At 38.3% G+C, this 19,311-nt stretch overlaps 2 protein-coding genes across 6 annotated transcripts in view; one reads left to right on the top strand and one right to left on the bottom strand.

Moving 5' to 3' along the window:
* Positions 1 to 17,244, bottom strand: part of LOC133614218 (myb-related protein A-like) — a 66,325-nt gene extending 49,081 nt beyond the window's left edge. For 2 of the 3 annotated variants that reach the window (XM_061972056.2, XM_061972057.2), the window contains exons 1-2: positions 17,123 to 17,244; positions 15,055 to 15,154 (exon numbers count right to left, since the gene is read on the bottom strand). The gene's annotated coding sequence lies outside the window, so the exon portion shown is untranslated. Of the gene's footprint in view, positions 1 to 12,983; positions 13,467 to 15,054; positions 15,155 to 17,122 lie in introns of those variants that run through there. The other variant, XR_009816604.2, reaches the window with a different exon arrangement.
* Positions 1 to 19,311, top strand: part of samsn1a (SAM domain, SH3 domain and nuclear localisation signals 1a) — a 28,896-nt gene that overhangs the window by 7,923 nt on the left and 1,662 nt on the right. Inside the window, exons 2-13 of one of the 3 annotated variants that reach the window (XM_061972744.2) lie at positions 602 to 769; positions 4,108 to 4,154; positions 4,771 to 4,811; positions 5,536 to 5,619; positions 5,772 to 5,863; positions 7,331 to 7,448; positions 7,519 to 7,934; positions 15,996 to 16,076; positions 16,213 to 16,341; positions 16,626 to 16,725; positions 17,425 to 17,576; positions 17,659 to 17,880. In XM_061972744.2, the coding sequence (XP_061828728.2) occupies positions 602 to 769; positions 4,108 to 4,154; positions 4,771 to 4,811; positions 5,536 to 5,619; positions 5,772 to 5,863; positions 7,331 to 7,448; positions 7,519 to 7,934; positions 15,996 to 16,076; positions 16,213 to 16,341; positions 16,626 to 16,725; positions 17,425 to 17,576; positions 17,659 to 17,880 (1,650 nt within the window). Of the gene's footprint in view, positions 1 to 601; positions 770 to 4,107; positions 4,155 to 4,770; positions 4,812 to 5,532; positions 5,620 to 5,771; positions 5,864 to 7,330; positions 7,449 to 7,518; positions 7,935 to 15,995; positions 16,077 to 16,212; positions 16,342 to 16,625; positions 16,726 to 17,424; positions 17,577 to 17,658; positions 17,881 to 19,311 lie in introns of all 3 variants that reach the window. The other 2 variants (XM_061972743.2, XM_061972745.2) reach the window with 2 other exon arrangements.

Here is a 19,311-nt window from a genome sequence, read left to right as displayed (position 1 = left end):
GAGTGGCTATGTAACATATTTGCATCAGTGAGTGGACCTTGTGAGAGGTAAGATGTCGAGATAAGACAGGCAGAAACTGGTTCCTGGAAGGAATCTAAACAAGCCAAACCACATTTTTTAATCCACACCAAAATCTCATATGAAGAATTTTCAATCCATTCTGACATCAGAGCTTTGGGGCAGCATTAGTATAATATCCCTATATGGTCATATCCAATCCTTCTGGCTGTAATTTACATTCTTTGTGTCAGGCTCCTACAGCATGAATAATATGTATACTATATTACATCAGTTAGTTGTACTGTATTAATCATTTCTTAGCTATGACATATGAGCGGTCATCGTTCACTACTGCTACCCCCACCTTCTTTTTGCTACCAAAAAGCTGCTGTGTACTTCACGGATGGATCTTACTCTGATTTAGCACATAGAGCAGATTAAATCCATTCATAAATTAAAGTGGGCTAGGGGGAAAAAAAGATAGTAAAAGTACTCCACTATGTCTAGCAGAGGGATGAACACACATAAAAAACAAGCCCCAAAGGACCACATGTTTGCTGCAAAATGCCTGACATACGTGTGGTTTGTGTGTGTGCACCAGGAGGGTTCTATGGACAGCCTGTATGAGGCTGTGCAGACTTCCAACGATGCACCCTCTAAACCCGTCCCCAGCCGCTCCTCCAGCCGCTCGTGCAGCCGTTCGTGCAGCCCGGCGCACCTGCTGGACGATGATGCAAAATGGAGAGGTTCTGGAAGGTCTATTTCTATGGTAGGTTCCTGCGGAATTTGGATGTGAACCAAACAAGCGTTTCTAACTATAACTGTATCTCACGAATGCGAGTACACCCCTCACATTTCAGCAACCACTTTTATGACAGTATCAATTCTAAAGGGACAACACTAAAGAAATTAAACTTAAGTTTAACTCGTAGTCTAACCACGTGTGTCCAAACTTTGAGTGGGGGGTTTCCCATCTGCGGTCCCATCCAAGGTTTCTCGTTGTTCCCATTGGGTTGAGTTTTTTCTTGCCTTGATGTGGGATCTGAGCAGAGGATGTCGTTGTGGCTTGTGCAGCCCTTTGAGACATTTGTGATCAAGGGCTATATAAGTAAACTTTGATTGATTGATTGATGAAATATGCTTGCTGATATGTGAGTACTTTTGCGAGATATTGTGAATATAAATTATAAATACAACATAGATATTCATGTTTGACACTAAAAGATATAGATACAAATACAATTATTTAAAAACAATGAAAAAGAATAGAAACAAATCCACCTATCTTCTACAATGTAATATAAAGTAAATGATAAATAAATGGGTTGTACTTGTATAGCGCTTTTCTACCTTCAAGGTACTCAAAGCGCTTTGACACTACTTCCACATTTACCCATTCACACACACATTCACACACTGATGGAGGGAGCTGCCATGCAAGGCGCTAACCAGCACCCATCAGGAGCAAGGGTGAAGTGTCTTGCTCAGGACACAACGGACATGACGAGGTTGGTACTAGGTGGGGATTGAACCAGGGACCCTCGGGTCGCGCACGGCCACTCTTCCACTGCGCCACGCCGCCCCAAGTACTGTACATTCAATGCAGTATGTCTAGTGCAGAGGTCACTGAGACCAAGAACCACATTTCTTACGGTGTTACTGCAAAGAGCCACATCATACAAATGGGCACACACCCGCACATGCACACACGTCAGATTTATTGTAAATGTCACACACCAACATGATAATGATAGAAATGGACTCCGAAAGTACTAAGACCACAGGTCAGTCATTTTCAACAATGAACATTGCGTGCACTGTCTTACACCGACAAACTCCCAGTTCAACTTATTCCAAAGCGCTGAAAATTTGAAGCTTTGACATGCGGTAATAACGCCTGACCTATAAGGCAATATGGCTTGCTATTACATTCAATCAAAAATATAAATTCTCCCACTCTGTCAAAAACGTCCTGTGTTCATCTTAATTTTTTTTTTCCTGCAAATTTTTTCCCTGCCATTTTGAGAGCGAACTTGACACAAATTGTTTACTAGAGCTGCTTGATTTTAAGAAAAAACCTGATTTCGATTTTTCTCTCGAAAATTGCGATTGCGATTCAATTTGCGATTTTTATATTTCATATATAAAAATGCATAAAACTGCAAAAATAACGAGTGAAGGAAGACATGTTACTTTTAGACTGTCAATCTACATATTCCTGTCTCAAAGTGCCACACATTAAAACAATATGCAATATTTTACATGAATAATTATTTAGCTTTAGGCAGACTCAGAGCTCTTAAACTGAAGAAACTACCGATAAAAACTATACAGTGATTATAATGTAGTGTCATCTTAATCTATAATAATAATGCAAGTAACCATTTAAAAGGATATCAACTTGTATTTCTCATTACTGTAGAATTGTTTACCATTGCACTGTAATTGGAAGGTAAATAACAGAGTTATCCTAAAAAAAAAAAAAAAAATAGAATGGACTCTAATTTTTGTAAGCAAAAATGTAACTTAAATAAATACTGAACATACTACAGGTGCATGTTTTACCACGTTGGAAAATAACTCAACGTTTTTTTTGTTGCCATCACGTGATCACCGCATTCTCACTCGTTTGTCCGTGTTAATGGGCTCGTATTGCCCATCCGATTTGAAGCTGATATATTACAACAACGGGACAGTATATTATGTTTTTTTCCTCCTAATTTTTGTTACTTTGCGGCACATCTTACTAGCGAGTTGTGAAGCTCTCTGTACTGTGTGTGTGTAAAGCTGACACCCCGCTCTAGTCTCCGCCGAGACAAAGATTATGAATGACTGAAAAAAGGGGTCACTCTGTTTAGGTAATTCTACTGTTGAATAAACGCGCTCAGGTGCTGAGAGCGATGCAAAGAGTGAAACGTCTTTCTCACTGTTTGAAGCGAGAGACGATCAACGTGAGGCTCAACAATTCTGTTTGGCGAACATGTCTGTCACTCTGTGGTTGAGGGAAAAAAATAACTCAACCTTTAGGGGTTATAGATCGCACTAACTAAAACATTGATGTCGATTTGTAATAGCCGCATGAAACGGGGCGAAAAGTCAGACCTGGTCTCGTGTAACCAGACCTCCGCCAATGCTGAATTATAGTCAGTAAGCTGCTTCCTGGTTCACCACAACAACAATAAAGAGTTTATATATTGCTGTTCCTGCTTCTTCTACACAAGAAACAAGCACAAGTTTTGATGTGTGTTTGAGCGCCGCTCAAAGACAAATTTGATTGGAAAAAATTATGCTGATTGGCCAAAATGTGTGTATAATTTGCAGGGTTTGGTTGACTTTGCATTATTGGCACGATCATGACATTGCAAATTCCCAGAGGGACTGTCTGAGTGGAAGGTTTATTAATAAAAAACTTGACTCAAAAACGGTAAAAAAAAAAAAAGTCCTGTATTTGCACATTTATCCAGGTCCTCACCATCCTATTTACAGCGTTTAAATTGGCTGGTGTGAAAAAGTAATTAAAAACAACAGCATTAGTGATGCACTAAAACGTTTGCATATGTACATATCATTTATGACTGTATTAGATAGAGGTGGGAATCTTTGGGAACCTCACGATTCGATTCCAATACTTGGGGCGACGATTCGAGACAAAATCGATTCTCGAGTCAATACGATCTCCTAATATATTATTTTGTATATTATATATATTATAGTAAAACATTTTTCAAAACAAGTTACAGGTTACAAAAGCTCCTCTTAGCTGCTGACAAACAACATATACGTACAGTGTTGTAAAACCAAAAATGTATTAAAAAAAACTATCAATAATAAGAATATCAATAATAAACTCTTTTTTTTTTTTTTTTTAATTTTCATTGAATCTCAAAAATTAGGAATCGATTTAGAATCGGAATTAAAAAAAATTGCAGATTGGAAACATTTTTTAATATTAGATATAATATAACTCTAATGTATCTAGTTGATGGATGTATTGCATTTCCTAGCCTTTGAACAAGTGACAACAGTGACTGTGTTTGCACTTGTTGTGTTAACTAAACATAATTTTCACAAATATTGTGTAACCTAAACTGTTTTGTTCAACACCAGGACATGACTCTAAGGACAGGCACCAACACTCATAAGAAGAAAAAAAGGTAAGCTCACACTTCCAATTCAATCAAAACAGTTTGGATTTTACTCTATGTTATGTATTTCTTATACTACATAGTCTAAGAATGTAATAATAACATAATTACCAGAATAATTGTGCAGACTTTGTGGGATGAATGTGCAAAGTTGATCGTTGCAACTTGCCATGCAAGGAAGAAGGCTTCCCACAGAGCAAAAACAAGACTTGAGAGGCTTTCTGTTTATGTTTTCTGTGAGTGTTAATGCTCTAAATCCTTCTTGCAGTAAACCAGACAAGCTCTTAATAAGCAACACCACATATTTCTATTATCTGTCTGCAAGAGGCCTTAAGGAGTGCAGTGACAACTTATTGGAACGAGGCAAGATAAAAGTTCGGAAGTGATAGTTCACATTCAGGTCCATGCAGTAGACACGTATAGCATAATATGGCTTGGACTAAGCCTCTTAAAGCCCCACCTACTTAGTCCTCTGACTCTCTGATACACCTTTACTTTCCTGCTGGTTATTTTGACGCCACATAAAAACACATATTGTTGGATTTGAACATTATTATAAAACTTTTAAATCACTCTATTTAAAAATGCTTTCATAAAATGTTTTTTCTGTTCATTCTAATTTCAGAACATATGTCCCCAAATCTGCATCAGATAACGAGGTGCTGGGTGAGTTGGTATTTGTTCCTATTTTGGAGGTATTTTTTATCCCAATAGGAAGCAACGGAAAAGAAAAATCATCTGTTACAGAGTCAAACTGTCGCCACCATAAAGCCTTTATTAACTGTGCAGGCAATGTTTTAAGTAACAGTTTAACATATTAGCATATTATTTGCCTCACATATTTCATTCTTTGCCACATTAACCCAATGCAGCGCAGTTGTCTAAGCTATGTCACTTACTTTATTGGGACGTGACTACCATCGACTCTCATGTAACCTTAAACTCTTTGGTGTTGTGCAAATCTTGAGCCAGATCTTTCCTTAGAAATGTGCTCAAATTCCAAATTATCAGAACCAAAAGCAGAATCAGATTTATTGGCTAAGTATGTTTAACACATAAATAATTTGACTTTGACTGATATAAACAAGTACCTAAATAAATAATATGTGCAAGTCTAATAAATAATAGTGCTTTGGTAAATAGAGCAAAAGCAAAACGATGATGACGCGAGTCAGTACATTTACAGTGACAGATTAGTTCCAGAGTTATACAACTACAGTAGCATTCCACTTAAAAAGTACAATTGTATTCGGTATTTGACCTACTCTTCTACTAGCCTGCCATTCATACATTTTCACTTGTAGCTCCTGCAACCTCAGTTCGCCCTGACTTTTCAACTAAAACCCTCAACATTTCTGATTTGTGTCCCCCCCCCCACGCTGCTCAGCAGATAACGCCTTGGGTAATGCAGCCATTTGGAAGCCTGCCAAGAGCCCAGAGGATTTAGTCCACATCTCAAACAATCACAATGAAGGTAAATTGAGAATAAACCGGGTAAGCTGATCTATAGACAAATGCTCATTTAGGCTCTCCGCAGGGTGTCCCTTCTTCAGCTCATCAAAACTGTGCTTCAGACTTTTAAAAAGTTGATTGGTGATTAGGTTTGTTTGACTTGTTTGCTTTTAGAAATTAAGAGGACAAAGCACAAAGTGGATGCCAAAGGAGGGAAAACAGCTCAACATGCTGCGACCAAAAAAAGGGACAAACACTCAAATCAGGTAAAGACATTTGATATGGCCTCTAAAAACTCCATCTGCAACTACTCTTATTGGACAGATGTCCAAACGTTGGAGTGAAAACATCAGCTGAACACCTTTTTAAGAAGTCTTACTCTACCAAAAAACATCACCTATGATGAATTGTCTCTCTTCGTGTTAAACAATGGCAAAGTATCACATCATAGGGTCAAGCATTTTGGCGTTAGCTTGAATGCAGTTTTAAATACCTCTGTTGTGCAGTCTGGCTATGTTGTGATGTCAAAGAGAGGTGGTTATTTGGACATTAGGTCAAGCACTAAGCTCTATGCTTCAGGCTATAAAGAAACACAAAAACGATAGGATAAAGTATTATTTGGCATGCGCATAATAACACCGACGTGTGTAATGCAGTAACATAAATACTGGTAAAAGCATTTTTTTCTATGCAGGTGTACCTGATGTTGTGGCCGGGTGAGTCTATCTAATGTTACTGAAGTTTATTTTTGATTAGCTATTTCAAGATATTTATTTAACAGTGTAGATTTTCAAAAAATAAATTATGATACTTTTGGAGAAGGTATGGCGTGGTTTCATTTGAAATCTGCGAATGCCTCCTGAAACATACATCTTGCAGACCGACTCCAAAAATATGTTATAAAAGTGACTGCGGAGCAAAATTTACACCAAAGCATATCTAATACATAATATCTAGACCAGTGGTCACCAACCTTTTTGAGCCAGAGATCCCTGGTCTCAGACAAAAACCAAAGCAAGATGTACCCCTGTTTACAGTAAAACCAGACACTTGAAAACCTCTTTGCCAGAACATTTAATTTTAATGGTACACTATTTCATTGCATTATTGTCCGTAACAATAGCAGATTAAGGCGAATCTCTAGATCAGTGATTCTCAAACTGTGTAGTGGTACGCGGGCTCCATCTATAATACGCCAAAGAACCACTTATTTGAATATTAAAACACAGTGTTACTGTTCAAACTGTGTGTAATGATACAGTGGCCAAAAAAATAAATATACTTGTTTAATAAAACATTTGCTTTGTTTTAATAAATACTTAGGCCTACTATTACTACTACTAATGTTGGTCTGTGGTGGTACTTGGAGAGCCAAGTGTTTTCTGAGGTGGTACTTGGTGAAAAAAGTTTGAGAAGCATAGATTTAGATTAAACTGCATTATTCATGGAAAATATTTTGTAGTAGTCTCTTATTGTAGCCAAAATGGCAGAAGAATTGACCATAAATGCTGATTGGGTTTTAATACGGTGCAGATGGTCTCTGTAATCTCTGAGCCACATGGCAAGAGCAAGCGAAGGGGCTTATGGCGGGTTACCTTCAGTAGCGTCCACTCCCACTAAAGCTCATAATAGGAAGACGCAGACAAAGCCGAGCCCATGGATCAACAGCAGCTATATTTTTGCCCAACAATTTTTAAAAAAATACAACATTGATCTGTGCTTCTTTTTCTTAGAACACCAAAGGAGCAGCAACAGAATCTAAACCAGCTATAAAAAGAACCCAAAAACTTGGAAAGAAACCCGCTGGCAAGAATGGGAAAGAGGGTACAAAGAAAAACCACAACTCCACAGGTAAAATATACTAAATGAGAAGAAATATATTTTTGTTTTATTATTAATCTTACGGTGTGCTCCCCACTAGGAACCACAAGTCCCCCTGTGGGCCCACACTACCTAGATGTACCCCACAGGTTGGACACGAGGCTCTACCTAGGCAAATCCTCCACCCTACCCACTCAAGAGAACACAACTCCAGGACGCTGCCCTGACATGATCAGTCTCCCGGGTGGTGCGACGCCCACTCACACCCACCACATGCACAACCAGCGTTGGAGCAACCCGGGTGGGAACAGTCCGGCCTGGGGCGCGGTGCAGCACACCTGCCGCAGGCCGCTGACGGAGTACCGGGCGTGCTCCCACGACTTGAGTCAGCCTCTCGGAACGTCAGGTTGGCAAGGAGGAGACGACCATGAAGGCAGCTTGAGTACAAACTGTAAACCCCCGATTCCACCGAAGGTGACGCGCTCTATCACTGAAGTGGATCTGTCGGAACCTAATGTAAGTACCATAAACTTAAAGGGGAACTGCACTTTTTTGGAATTTTGCAAATCGTTCACAATCATTATGAGAGACATGACGATGGATGTTGTTTTTTATGTTTTTGCATTCTAAATATTAAAGGCGATCAAAAGTTTGCTTAAAATGTAGCCTATGGGAGCCGCGTAATTCAGCCTATAAAGCCCTTTAATAAAAACATCCAAACACCTCCATTGAGGTTTTATATACCGTATTTTCCGCACTATAAGGCGCACCTAAAAACCTCCAATTTTCTCAAAAGCTGACAATGCGCATTATAATCCGGTGCGCCTTATAAATGGACCAACTATGGGATGCATAACGTAACCCCAGCCTCTACTGTAGCGTCTATTCTATGAGCCTTATAATGCGGTGCGCCTTATATATGAACAAAGTTTTAAAATAGGCCATTCATTGAAGGTGCGCCTTATAATCCGGTGTGCCTTATAGTGCGGAAAATACGGTACATGATGTTATAATATACGTAATGTTGTAAGGGGCACATTTATAATAACATTTATTATTTACGTATTTTGATCTTTTTTTTTTCTTCATCACTGATTATTACTCACTGCAGGCTTCATGAGAGCCAACAAACATAAGAAAACATCACTTACTGTGCAACATCTGCTGACTTTAGGAGGCCGACTGCTGGGATATTCATATATACCCAATGAGGTGAAAAAAGGTATCATAATCCACACGAAGAAACAGGGTGGGCGACAAGCGTCTTTTCGTGTTGTCCTCGTCAGTTACGAGTCCTAAATGGCTGTCAAAGGGTACCAACTTGTCGGATTACATCCTCAGACATCTCATGTCCAAGTGAGATGCATGATTTATGATCTACAATAAACTTACAGTGAGCAGGAAAGCGAGAAAGCAACAAGCCACTCGATGTAAACATAGGGACACACGGTAGTGATCACGGCTCCGCTATAAATAGTTCGTCTGAGTTAGCGTTTGAAATAACAATATCACTAATACTTACTTAATATTCAAATCCATAAATGTAAATGGGGTATTGTTGGCAGTTTTTGAATGGTTATATATTGGATTTTATGGGCGAAATAGAGGGGCTCCCATTGGCAGCTCTGCCATTTTAGTGCTTTTAGATCTTACAGCTGCCTTTGACACAGTCGACCACACAATTCTTTTAGATCGCCTGAGAGACTGTGTGGGTGTCAGGGGGACTGCATTAGAGTGGTTTAGATCCTACCTGTCAGAAAGGTCCTTCTCTGTCAGGCTGGGGGACGCCACTTCTTCTTCTGCTCCGCTTTACTGTGGTGTCCCCCAGGGATCTATTCTAGGCCCTATCCTGTTCGCTCTATATCTCCTCCCTCTTGGAGAGATTTTTAAGAGGCATGGAGTGTCTTATCACTTTTATGCAGACGACTGCCAAATTTATATGCCTATTTCAAAAGGCCACGGCTCCCTGACACTCCTTCTCAACTGTCTATGCGACGTCAAGGCTTGGTTAGCCCAGAATTTTTTTAATAATGAATGAGGGAAAAACGGAAATTTTAGTGTTTGGTCCGGCCCTCACTGACTTGGGACCATTGCAAAATTATGTGCGTCCCAAAGTCACCAGCCTTGGCGTCACTATAGACAGCGATTTTAAACTTGACAAACAAGTCAATGGCGTTTTAAAATCGTGTTTTTATCATCTTCGTCTTTTAGCAAAGGTAAAACCGTTTTTATCTTTTAACCTTTTTGAACAAGTCGTGCATGCTTTTATTTCAAGTCGCCTGGACTACTGCAATGCACTTTATGCTGGCATTAGCCAAAAAGCTCTCTCCCGGTTGCAGTTAGTCCAGAATGCGGCAGCACGACTTTTAACAGGGGCCAGGAGACGCCAGCATATAACCCCAATTCTTGAGAGTTTGCACTGGCTCCCTGTTCATTTTAGAATTGATTTTAAAACCTTGCTGTTTGTTTTTAAAGCTTTACATGGACTGGCACCTCAGTATATCTCGGACCTCATCCAAACTTACAATCCTGCGCGCGCTCTGAGGTCCGAGAGCCAGCTCCAGCTCGTGGTGTCCAAGACGAGACTTAAAACCAGGGGAGACAGGGCCTTCTCTGTGGTCGGCCCTAAGCTCTGGAACACTCTGCCCCTCCATATTCGAACTGCTCCCACAGTGGAGTGTTTTAAGTCTCGTCTTAAGACCCACTTTTATTCTCTGGCTTTTAACACTACGTGAGTTGTCCTCTGTGTTTTTAAAATTTTGCTTTTTGCTTTCTATTTACTGTTTTAATTGGTTTTACCCTTTGAAATTGTTTTTAATCATATTTATTTTATATTGTGTTTAATATTTTTGTGCAGCACTTTGGAAACATTTTGTTGTTTAAATGTGCTATATAAATAAAGTGGATTGGATTGGATTGGCTGTGCTGTTGGCGGCCATTTATTTACTATTATTTACAATTAGAATCCATTAAAAAAATACATCCATCTTCATGTCTTTCATAATGATTGTGAACGACAGGCAAAATTCCCACCCTAAAAATGCAGTTCCTTTTAAGTAGAACTGCTTGTATTGTATTTATTGGTATATTCCCAAAACCCCTTGTTGCCAGGCAGAAGTCGTACAGTATGGGAAGCATTTTTTACTAAACAAAACCAGTTTTCTTTCAAGTAATATAGAAATTGATCAGAGCTGTTTATCTATTTTATGGAGGTATGTAGTTAATCATAGAACTGGCATCCAATGTTATTGAAAAAGTACAGATTTTGAATCGAGAATCGTTTTAAATCGAAAATTGATTCTTAATTGAATAGTTACCCTCAAGAATTGAATCGAATCGTGTGGTGCCCAAAGATTTACAGCCCTACTTCCAACACACTATTGCAAGACCTATGACATTTGTGTAATAATAGTATGCCATAGGAACTTTAATCGCTTCAGGTCTTTCAATAATTATTCAGCATAGACCTCATAACCACACGGATTGACCTCGGAGGTCAGGGCCTGCACGTGTTGGTGACATCTTTCTTAACATAAGATGAGACCAAGCAGACACATGCACTGTGCACGCTGTGACGTGGTTTCTGTGGCTTAACATGACTTAGGGGGCGATTGTTTACCAAGAGGTAGGATGATCCCCAAGATGGATGACAAAATCCCTATAGGCTCTATAGTGTCAGTGACACTAGACACAATACTCTTCTTAAAGGGAACAATCATACTGGGACCGCTTTTATCCTAAAACTCATCAGACTAGTGCTGCCTTGGCTGTTCCACTAACGCTACAGTATTGTAAAGTGTACATTTAATATCGCTAACAAAAGGTCATTAGAAGACAACACCAACTAGTGGCCTGGCATGCATATTACCATCCATCCATCCATTTGCAACCGCTTGTCCCTATTACCAGCATTCGTAATTATGTTTTTGCATTTTTTTGCAAATATTGTTGAAAATGTTATGTTTTAATATTACACATTTCAACCAAGACATGTATAAATACCTGGTTATTGCTCATATTTCATGGTCTGCCATACAAGAGGAATAAATGATAAATTATTTAAAAAAACGACGGCAAATAGACTTTTAATATATTTCTTTATTCCACATCAAAAAGTATTATGGCGTTCAAAGTGGTGGATTATGCTAATTTATTTATCCGAACATGCATCACTGTATCTACTTTTCCACTCTGCATATCCCATCCATCCATTTTCTACCGCTTGTCCCTTTCGGGGTCGCGGGGGATGCTAAAGCCTATCTCAGCTGCATTCGGGCAGTAGACGGGGTACACCCTGGTACACAACCTTATTGGTGGAGTAGATGAGAAGGGATTGGTTGTCACACTTGCTATATCTCGCCACCAGTGGGTGCTGTCCATCAAATTGTGTCATCGAAATTTACGGACTTCGGATCAGAACTCAACAAAATGGGGTTCTCCAGCGTAAAATGGCTAAAATGAGGTGAGGGACTTATTGTGTTTTTCAATCTCAAATATTCAGTTCCTCAGTATGTCTTTTCGGCTTTTACACAACAGATTTATACCAAAACAATTGTCTCCCTTAAAAAAGTGAAGGGAAATATATAGTTTAGATTGTTATTAGCTAGCCAACTCATTACACTGTTGTTAGCCTTGATGCCAGCAAACAATTCCAGTTAGGGTTGGTCCGAATGTAGAAAGACTGTCAAAAATATGCTTTAATGATGAGTTTTTCACACTAGAGTGAAAAAGTGTGACAACCAAACCTGTTTACTCCTACATAATATCCTTTAAAAGGAAAGTTCAAAGTTCAAAGCCCACTACAGTATATAGAACACATTTTCAATCGGCATCAAACCGACTGCCCTTTGGGTCAGAAGTTGAAAATGAGAAACCGTAATCTGGATCGACAAAAGTTAGCGACAGATTGCAAACTCTGGGATTAGGCAAATGCTTTTGTCTTCAGAGTTCCCTTTTTTTCTAACAACCAGTCATGAAAATCCCCCCCTGCAATGTAAACACAATTACAAATCCCATTTTTTTTTCTTAAAAAAAGAAAGTACAGTGTGTCATAATGTCATTACAATCCTCAAATAACATGTTAGTAATAACGAGGGATAGAGCGGAACAGATTTCGACATAACAAAGTTGCCATTTAAGCATGTTCCTTTGTCCTGCATTAGCACTTCCACAAAAATTTAAGAAGAGTATCATTTACCCCTAAATTTCACTTACTGAAGACAAACTTAAGACAAAGGAATACTGAACAATTTCTAATGTATATTCCCTTCTAAAATGACATGGACCATTCTCTGCAGACTCTATCTCATGACAGACATTAGGAAGGTGTAAAAAGGATGAGGGGTACATAACACAGTCAGACTTAAGACAACAGGACCTCACCAGTTTTTTTTAGTTTCATTTTCACTCAAAAAGCAACAAGAGAGAAACTAATTTTTTTTCAAAATCATGGCATTATGTATTTGCATTTGTATGATGTAAGAAATTAGTAATACAGTCGTACCTCAACTGATGAGCTTAATTTTTTCTGTGACGGAGCTCTTAACTCAAAACACGTGTGTCTCAACTCAAGGTCTCTCATTGAAATTTATTAGAATACATTTTCAGAACAGCACAGTTTTAACACGTAACATGAAAAACAAAAACAAAAACAAACTTTTAGATAATAAATATTGTATAAAAACAATACAGTAGAATGTATTACTGACAACTATAGTACTTGTATGAAGTCATGTTATAATAATGTACAGCATTTACGGTATATGCTTCCAGCTGCTTCTCCGTCAAACACACCATCAGCAGCTTTTTCCATATTTTCTTCGAAAAATGTCTACTGTTCAGATATTGTTTCAACATTTTTGATTGGGGTTAGACCAGGCCTAATGAAATGGCGGCCCCCGCCATGGCTTTTCATTTGGCCCACCGAAGATCGCCCAAATAGGCTTGATGAAACCATTAAATGCAGTACTCCTGCCACCCCGCGGGGGGCCAACAGCGAGGCATATGTGTCACAGTGAAGCTGAGTAGAAGAAAATTACTCATTCAACTCTGGAAAAAAAATACAAATAAATTGCAAAAATATGACTTTTAACAACGACTGGACAACAAAATATGAATGTTCTAACCCCGGCAAATGCTTGAGTAATTGTTTTCTGACGGAACTTTTAAGCAACGGACACATTGATTCAGACAAGCAGCAACAATGGTAGAAATCCCATCTTCATCACGAAACTTGGTCAAACATTTGTAAGTTGATATAATTTGTGCATTAAGATATTTAGTTTGTTTTGTATTGAAATTGCTGACTTCGTAATGTCTTTTGTATTTGTGGTTCTGTTGATTTTTTTTGTCAGAGAGTAATGATCGAGCCTCGTTTAATACATATAGTGCTAAATGTTACCAGTAGAGGGCGACAACACTAATAGTGATAGGTCACATACAATGTCTAGTGTGTCAATGTTGTGTAATTTCTATATATGTAAACATTTGTAGTTTATTGTGTGAATATATTGACAATAAACCTTTTATTTTGTTTGTAAAATACACAATGGACATTATCTATGTAAAATACACAATGGACGTTACAATTTTGTTATGTTTATGTTATGTTTATATTTATAGTCTTACAAACCTAAATGAAGGAAGAAGTGTAAAGAAATAAAACTAAGGAAGGAAAATAATTTAAAAGAATCCTCAATCCTCAACAATGCTTATTTTATTGACAGTGCAGTGTAAAAGCCGATGTGTTTAGTTTTCACTTAAGTAAATGCAGTCTCAAAGAAATATAACCTGCGGAAGCATTCACATTTCGACGTCCGGCCCCTGAGCCCCTTGGGCTCGTGAAACTGCGGCCCTCTTCATTATGTAGTTGAATAGCTCTGGGTTGGACTCATTCTGTTTCAGTATAGTGCAGACTTGCAGTAATATGCTCGAACTGCTTCAACAGGTTAACAACATGCTCTGTCAGGTTTGTGATGATTTCTTTATTTTATTCAGTTCATATCATCCCTTCCTCTCAGCATTGTCCTTCACACTCACTTTTTTCCTTTTTAAGTTATGTCGATTGCAAGCTCTATGCAAATGCCAGCAAGTTAAAATCAGATGTTTTGGGACAATCTTTCAGGGTTCACTGTGACATTCCCTACGCAAAAAATGGCAGGGATGCTTGTAACTCACATTTTCGCTTGCAACTTAAAGCCCAACAATTAGCCGAGAGACAGCTCTTATCTCAAACCACTCCTAAGTTAGGAGTGTTTGAAGTAGTGCACTGTCGATGGACGGGACTACTATTTGCCTTCCGGGCCAGAGAGAAATGAAAAAATACAAAAAAAGACAACCATGGACAACCAATACTTTTTAGTTATTTCACTAGTTAGTTACCACCTGCTTTATGTTTCATGAAGGCTGATGCACATTAGGAATAGACGGTCTACTGCCCGTCTATTCCTAATGTGCATTTTTATCCAGATTTGCACCACACTTGAATTGGTTCTGTCCGTAACAAGCATTTGCATATGTTTTGGTGTAATCCTTCTCCTAACAATCAAATATAACCTCACATATTATACATTTTTGCACTTGGTAATGGTAATTACCATTATCCACTGACATAACAGCATGTGATGCGTCATCGTACCTCAAACCCCAACGCCAATCTTCCTGGATGTGATGTCGACAATGTTTTTGTCAAAGCCTCAAAAAGCACGAGATTCCCCTCCTCCCTTTTAAAAGCGATTCTGCAACGACAGAGACAAAAGTCGATTGCTTCACATCCTGTGTTGCAAGGAAGTGGGTTGTCGGACATACAGCCCTCAGCGTCTTCAGTATCGACAACAAAACATTTTAAAGAAAGGAAGGATAAAGATAGAAGTTTAGAAAAGACCAACTCAACAGGGGAAAATGCTGCAAAGGGCCGCCTCCAATGTGTCTGACAAAACAAAGAGCAGCAAACCAAAGGTAGGCAGTAATACATTCAACAGTATAATATAAAAATGTGAATATTTAAAGAGAATATGTAAAATACTAAACCTGTTTTTATGAGAAAAATAAAATAAAATCACTGAATTAAGCTTTAAAATTATACCCTCCAACTGTCCTGTTTGTGTATTTTGGCGTTGCATTCAATCAATCCACAGAGGACTATCGAGGAGAATGCGGCTCATATTTAACCCAGGATTTCCAGGGATTATTTCGTTTATATAATTATTTGGTGCTCTGTTGTGCAGATGATGGGGGAGATTATAATGACTTTACGTTTTATTAAAAAATGAAAAAGGGACGCATGAGAGCGCATAATGGCAATACGGTTTTCATGTGTTAGATAATTCATAATACCTGTCATGACTGTGTGTTACTTAATGTACTCCTCCGAGGTAAAGAGAAATGCTGCCTGTTCAAAAATAATAACTCACTGTGGTTTTTTGCCTGCACTGCATCATACTATACTTTTGGTTACATTATCAGCCTCATGAGAGCGTCAAAATATTAAGGACACCATCCCAGTGTGATACAGTGCAGGTCTCTGGGTGTATACTACATGTTGTTTGACTTTGATTAAACACATAATGTCCCCCACAGCGTTCCACAAGCTTTGGCAGGTTTGAAGGCCTCAGACATAATCCATCTCCAGCTAAAGCAGAGGAAAATGGAACAAATTTGGTTAGTGTAACCTAATGTAAAAAGACATTTAACATGCAGTCTAAGTACAAAGCAGGAAGTTATGCAAATCATGCTGTAGTTTCAACATTCTGGGCACGCATTTGGAGGAAATTGATGACAAACTTTCTTTTCACAGCTGCCTGAAGAATGCGAAAGCACAGACCCACAAAAATCAGCTGGAATTGGGAAGAAAATGAAGGCAATTTCACTGACCATGCGGAGAAGAATGGGCAAAAAGCATGTAAAGTCCTTCTCAGAGGAGACGGTGAGGTTGCATCAAAAATTAATAATCACTTACAACTACCAATTGAAAGGTTAATTTAAAGAATGGCAAAGAAAAAAAATATACCAGCATTAAAACCTCAACAGGAGCCACACACACTATTTGTTGCCCTTTTCTTTCATAACTTGCATAAACATACTAGCACATCCTAACATACACACTGACATGTAATTGTCATTTTTTAAACATGCTTTCCTGAGGAAATGTAATCACTTCAGCGTTTTCAATTAGTAAATGTGTGTTTTGTCAATTGTTCCATCTGACAGGGTGATGATATAGAGACAGAGACTGGGCCTGCAACTGAAAAGAACTCTGCAAGGACCAGCAACTCATTGGAGAGTCTTTACAGTGCTCAAAGCTCATCTAGTAAGCAAATATATTTAAAAAAAACACATTATTTAAGACGTTTTACCTAAAAACGGATACATTTGTGATTTGACTAGTCATTCACTTTATTATGCGCATGCGCGAGTTTGTCACAACCGCGGCTTACTTATAACTTTTCCAGTCAAATTAACACTTTGACGCCAGCTCCGTTTCTGATTTAGTTGTATTAATTACCAAAATATTTATTCATGTCAAATAAACGTGGGTTTTCCCACGACAGTATCGGTTGGATTTGATCGGTCCAATAAATGTGTTCGTGCGCATGCGTAAATGCGTCAGTAGTAAACAAATATGGCGGAACATACCGCCATACGCCTTTCTAACAAAATGTGCCTTTTCTAAACCGCTATAGTTCAGGTAAGTTAACATTACTTACCAAAGTATTCATTATCTTCAATTCATGTCATAACTCAAACAAACATTGCCGAAGAACGTCGGTCACAGTAGAGCCAAGGAGAGGAAGGCGTTTGTGCGTGTGATGATGTATTTGTAAAGTAGTATCGCCAACTTGTGGCCTGGCATAGGTATTACATCATTTAAAAATACATCTGTAGTAGTTTTAAAAATAAAATTATTTACACAGTGTTTGTATTCTATTAAATACAAGTTATCAAGTATTATATATTTTTTGTAAAATACAGAATCTATAATTAAACTACTTTGTGCTTGTGGGTTCAGGTGGTGTCACCAGTGAGTCCAATGGTTCTGGACAGAGGGACAGTCTGAGGCTGGAGGAGGAAGGTTCCTACCAGGGTCAGTTCTGCGGCAGAGCTCGTGTCCACACAGACTTTGTCCCCAGCCCTTACGACACTGACTCGCTTAAACTAAAGGTTAGACACCTGGAAAACTGCCACCTCAAGTCTGATTTGAAAGTTCAATTCATGATTTTTTTGTGTGTTTTGCTACAATCAGGCTGGTGACATCATCAACATCATCAGCAAGCCTCCGATGGGCATCTGGACGGGGCTGCTCAACAACAAGGTGGGGAACTTCAAGTTCATCTACGTGGACGTTCTGGTGGAGGAGGAGAAGAAGGAAGAAGAAGACCAATCTCCCAAGATTCGACAACAGAAACTGTGCAAAAGACCTCGACCGAAAACGCTGCTGGAGCTGCTCGAGCGACTGAATCTGGAGGTGTGTTGAGATGATTTGTTGATGTTTTTACATGCCACACAGTTGCTTGGCAGAGGCAGTGTGTATGTGTGGGTCCCCTTTGTATCACTACTCAAAACAGCAGCACCTACCGAGACATGTTGACAATTAGTGTGTGTTTGCTGCATATTTTAAACAAACAGATATTCAAGATGTTTTCACATTATTCTTGGTAGGTGATTAGTGTTTGACATGACTTAGACTTTGTCATGGGATTTTTTCTCATTATTTAGGTTCTGGGGAACGACACATATCGTTGTAATTCTTGAATCTATGAATAAATAGTCCATCCATTCATCCATTTTCTACCGCTTGTCCCTTACGGGGTCGCGGGGGGTGCTGAAGCATATCTCAGCTGCATTCGGTTGGAAGGCATGGTACACCCTGGACAAGTCGCCACCTCATCGCAGGGCCAACACAGATAGACAGATAACATTCACACTCACATTTGTTTTTATTATATTTTACACTCACATGGTAATATCATTTAACATTATTCCAAAAATGACCTCAATGCAATGGTGTTTGAGTAAATACCCCAGGGCTATTCAACAAAATTGTTTAGGTGGCCACATTTCCAGAAAGCACCTTTGTGCTCTTTTAATGTCTTTTAGGCCCTTTATCTTCTTCATTATTTCCCCTTTTGTTTATTTTAATGTGTTTTTTACTTTTCTTTTTGTATCTGCAGTGCAATCACATAATTTCCCCGTTGTGGGATGAATAAAATCTATCCTATCCTATTATTTTTATTTCATATATTCCTGAGAAACAGTGACCTTGCAGTGGACATTTGATTTTTTTCTATTCATTTTGTCAGTCTTTTTAAATTCTGAAAAAGTAGCCTTGTCTATATAACTATGGACAGAAATGTGTGTCTTATTATACAACCAAATTTTTTTTTCAACCAAAAAATATATATTTGCAAACAAGAAAATTAATTTGAAACATAAAAATATTAAATTTTCTAAAGTGTTGGGTTGCAAATATGTATTTTTGTTTGCAAAAATGTTTTGGGTTGCAAATATTTTTTTGTTACAAATATTGGTTTTGGTTGCAAAAAAAATTGTCGGGCTAGGTTTTGTTACATTAAAGTTTTTGTTTATGAATATATTTTTTTGGTTACAAATTATTTTTGTTAGACTAACTACAATTTTGTTCAGAGGAGCCTGTGCCTACAAGATGGAAGTTGAGTTGAAACCCCAAAAAATATTTGCAACCAAAACCGTTTTTTGTTTGAAAATGTATTTATTTTGATTTTGTTTTATTTTTTATATTTTGTTGTTAAAGCGGAAGAAGATAAATGGATGGATTTTCTTTGTTTGTTTGTTTTTGGGTGCAATCCATTTTTGTTCACTTGTAAAATGTTTTTGTTTGCAAATCAAATGTTTGTTCGGTTGCAGAAAAAGACTCTAT

This window comes from Nerophis lumbriciformis, linkage group LG17, assembly GCF_033978685.3.
Source record: "Nerophis lumbriciformis linkage group LG17, RoL_Nlum_v2.1, whole genome shotgun sequence".
NCBI lineage: Eukaryota > Metazoa > Chordata > Actinopteri > Syngnathiformes > Syngnathidae > Nerophis > Nerophis lumbriciformis.
This window is presented reverse-complemented; position numbering and strand designations above follow the sequence as displayed.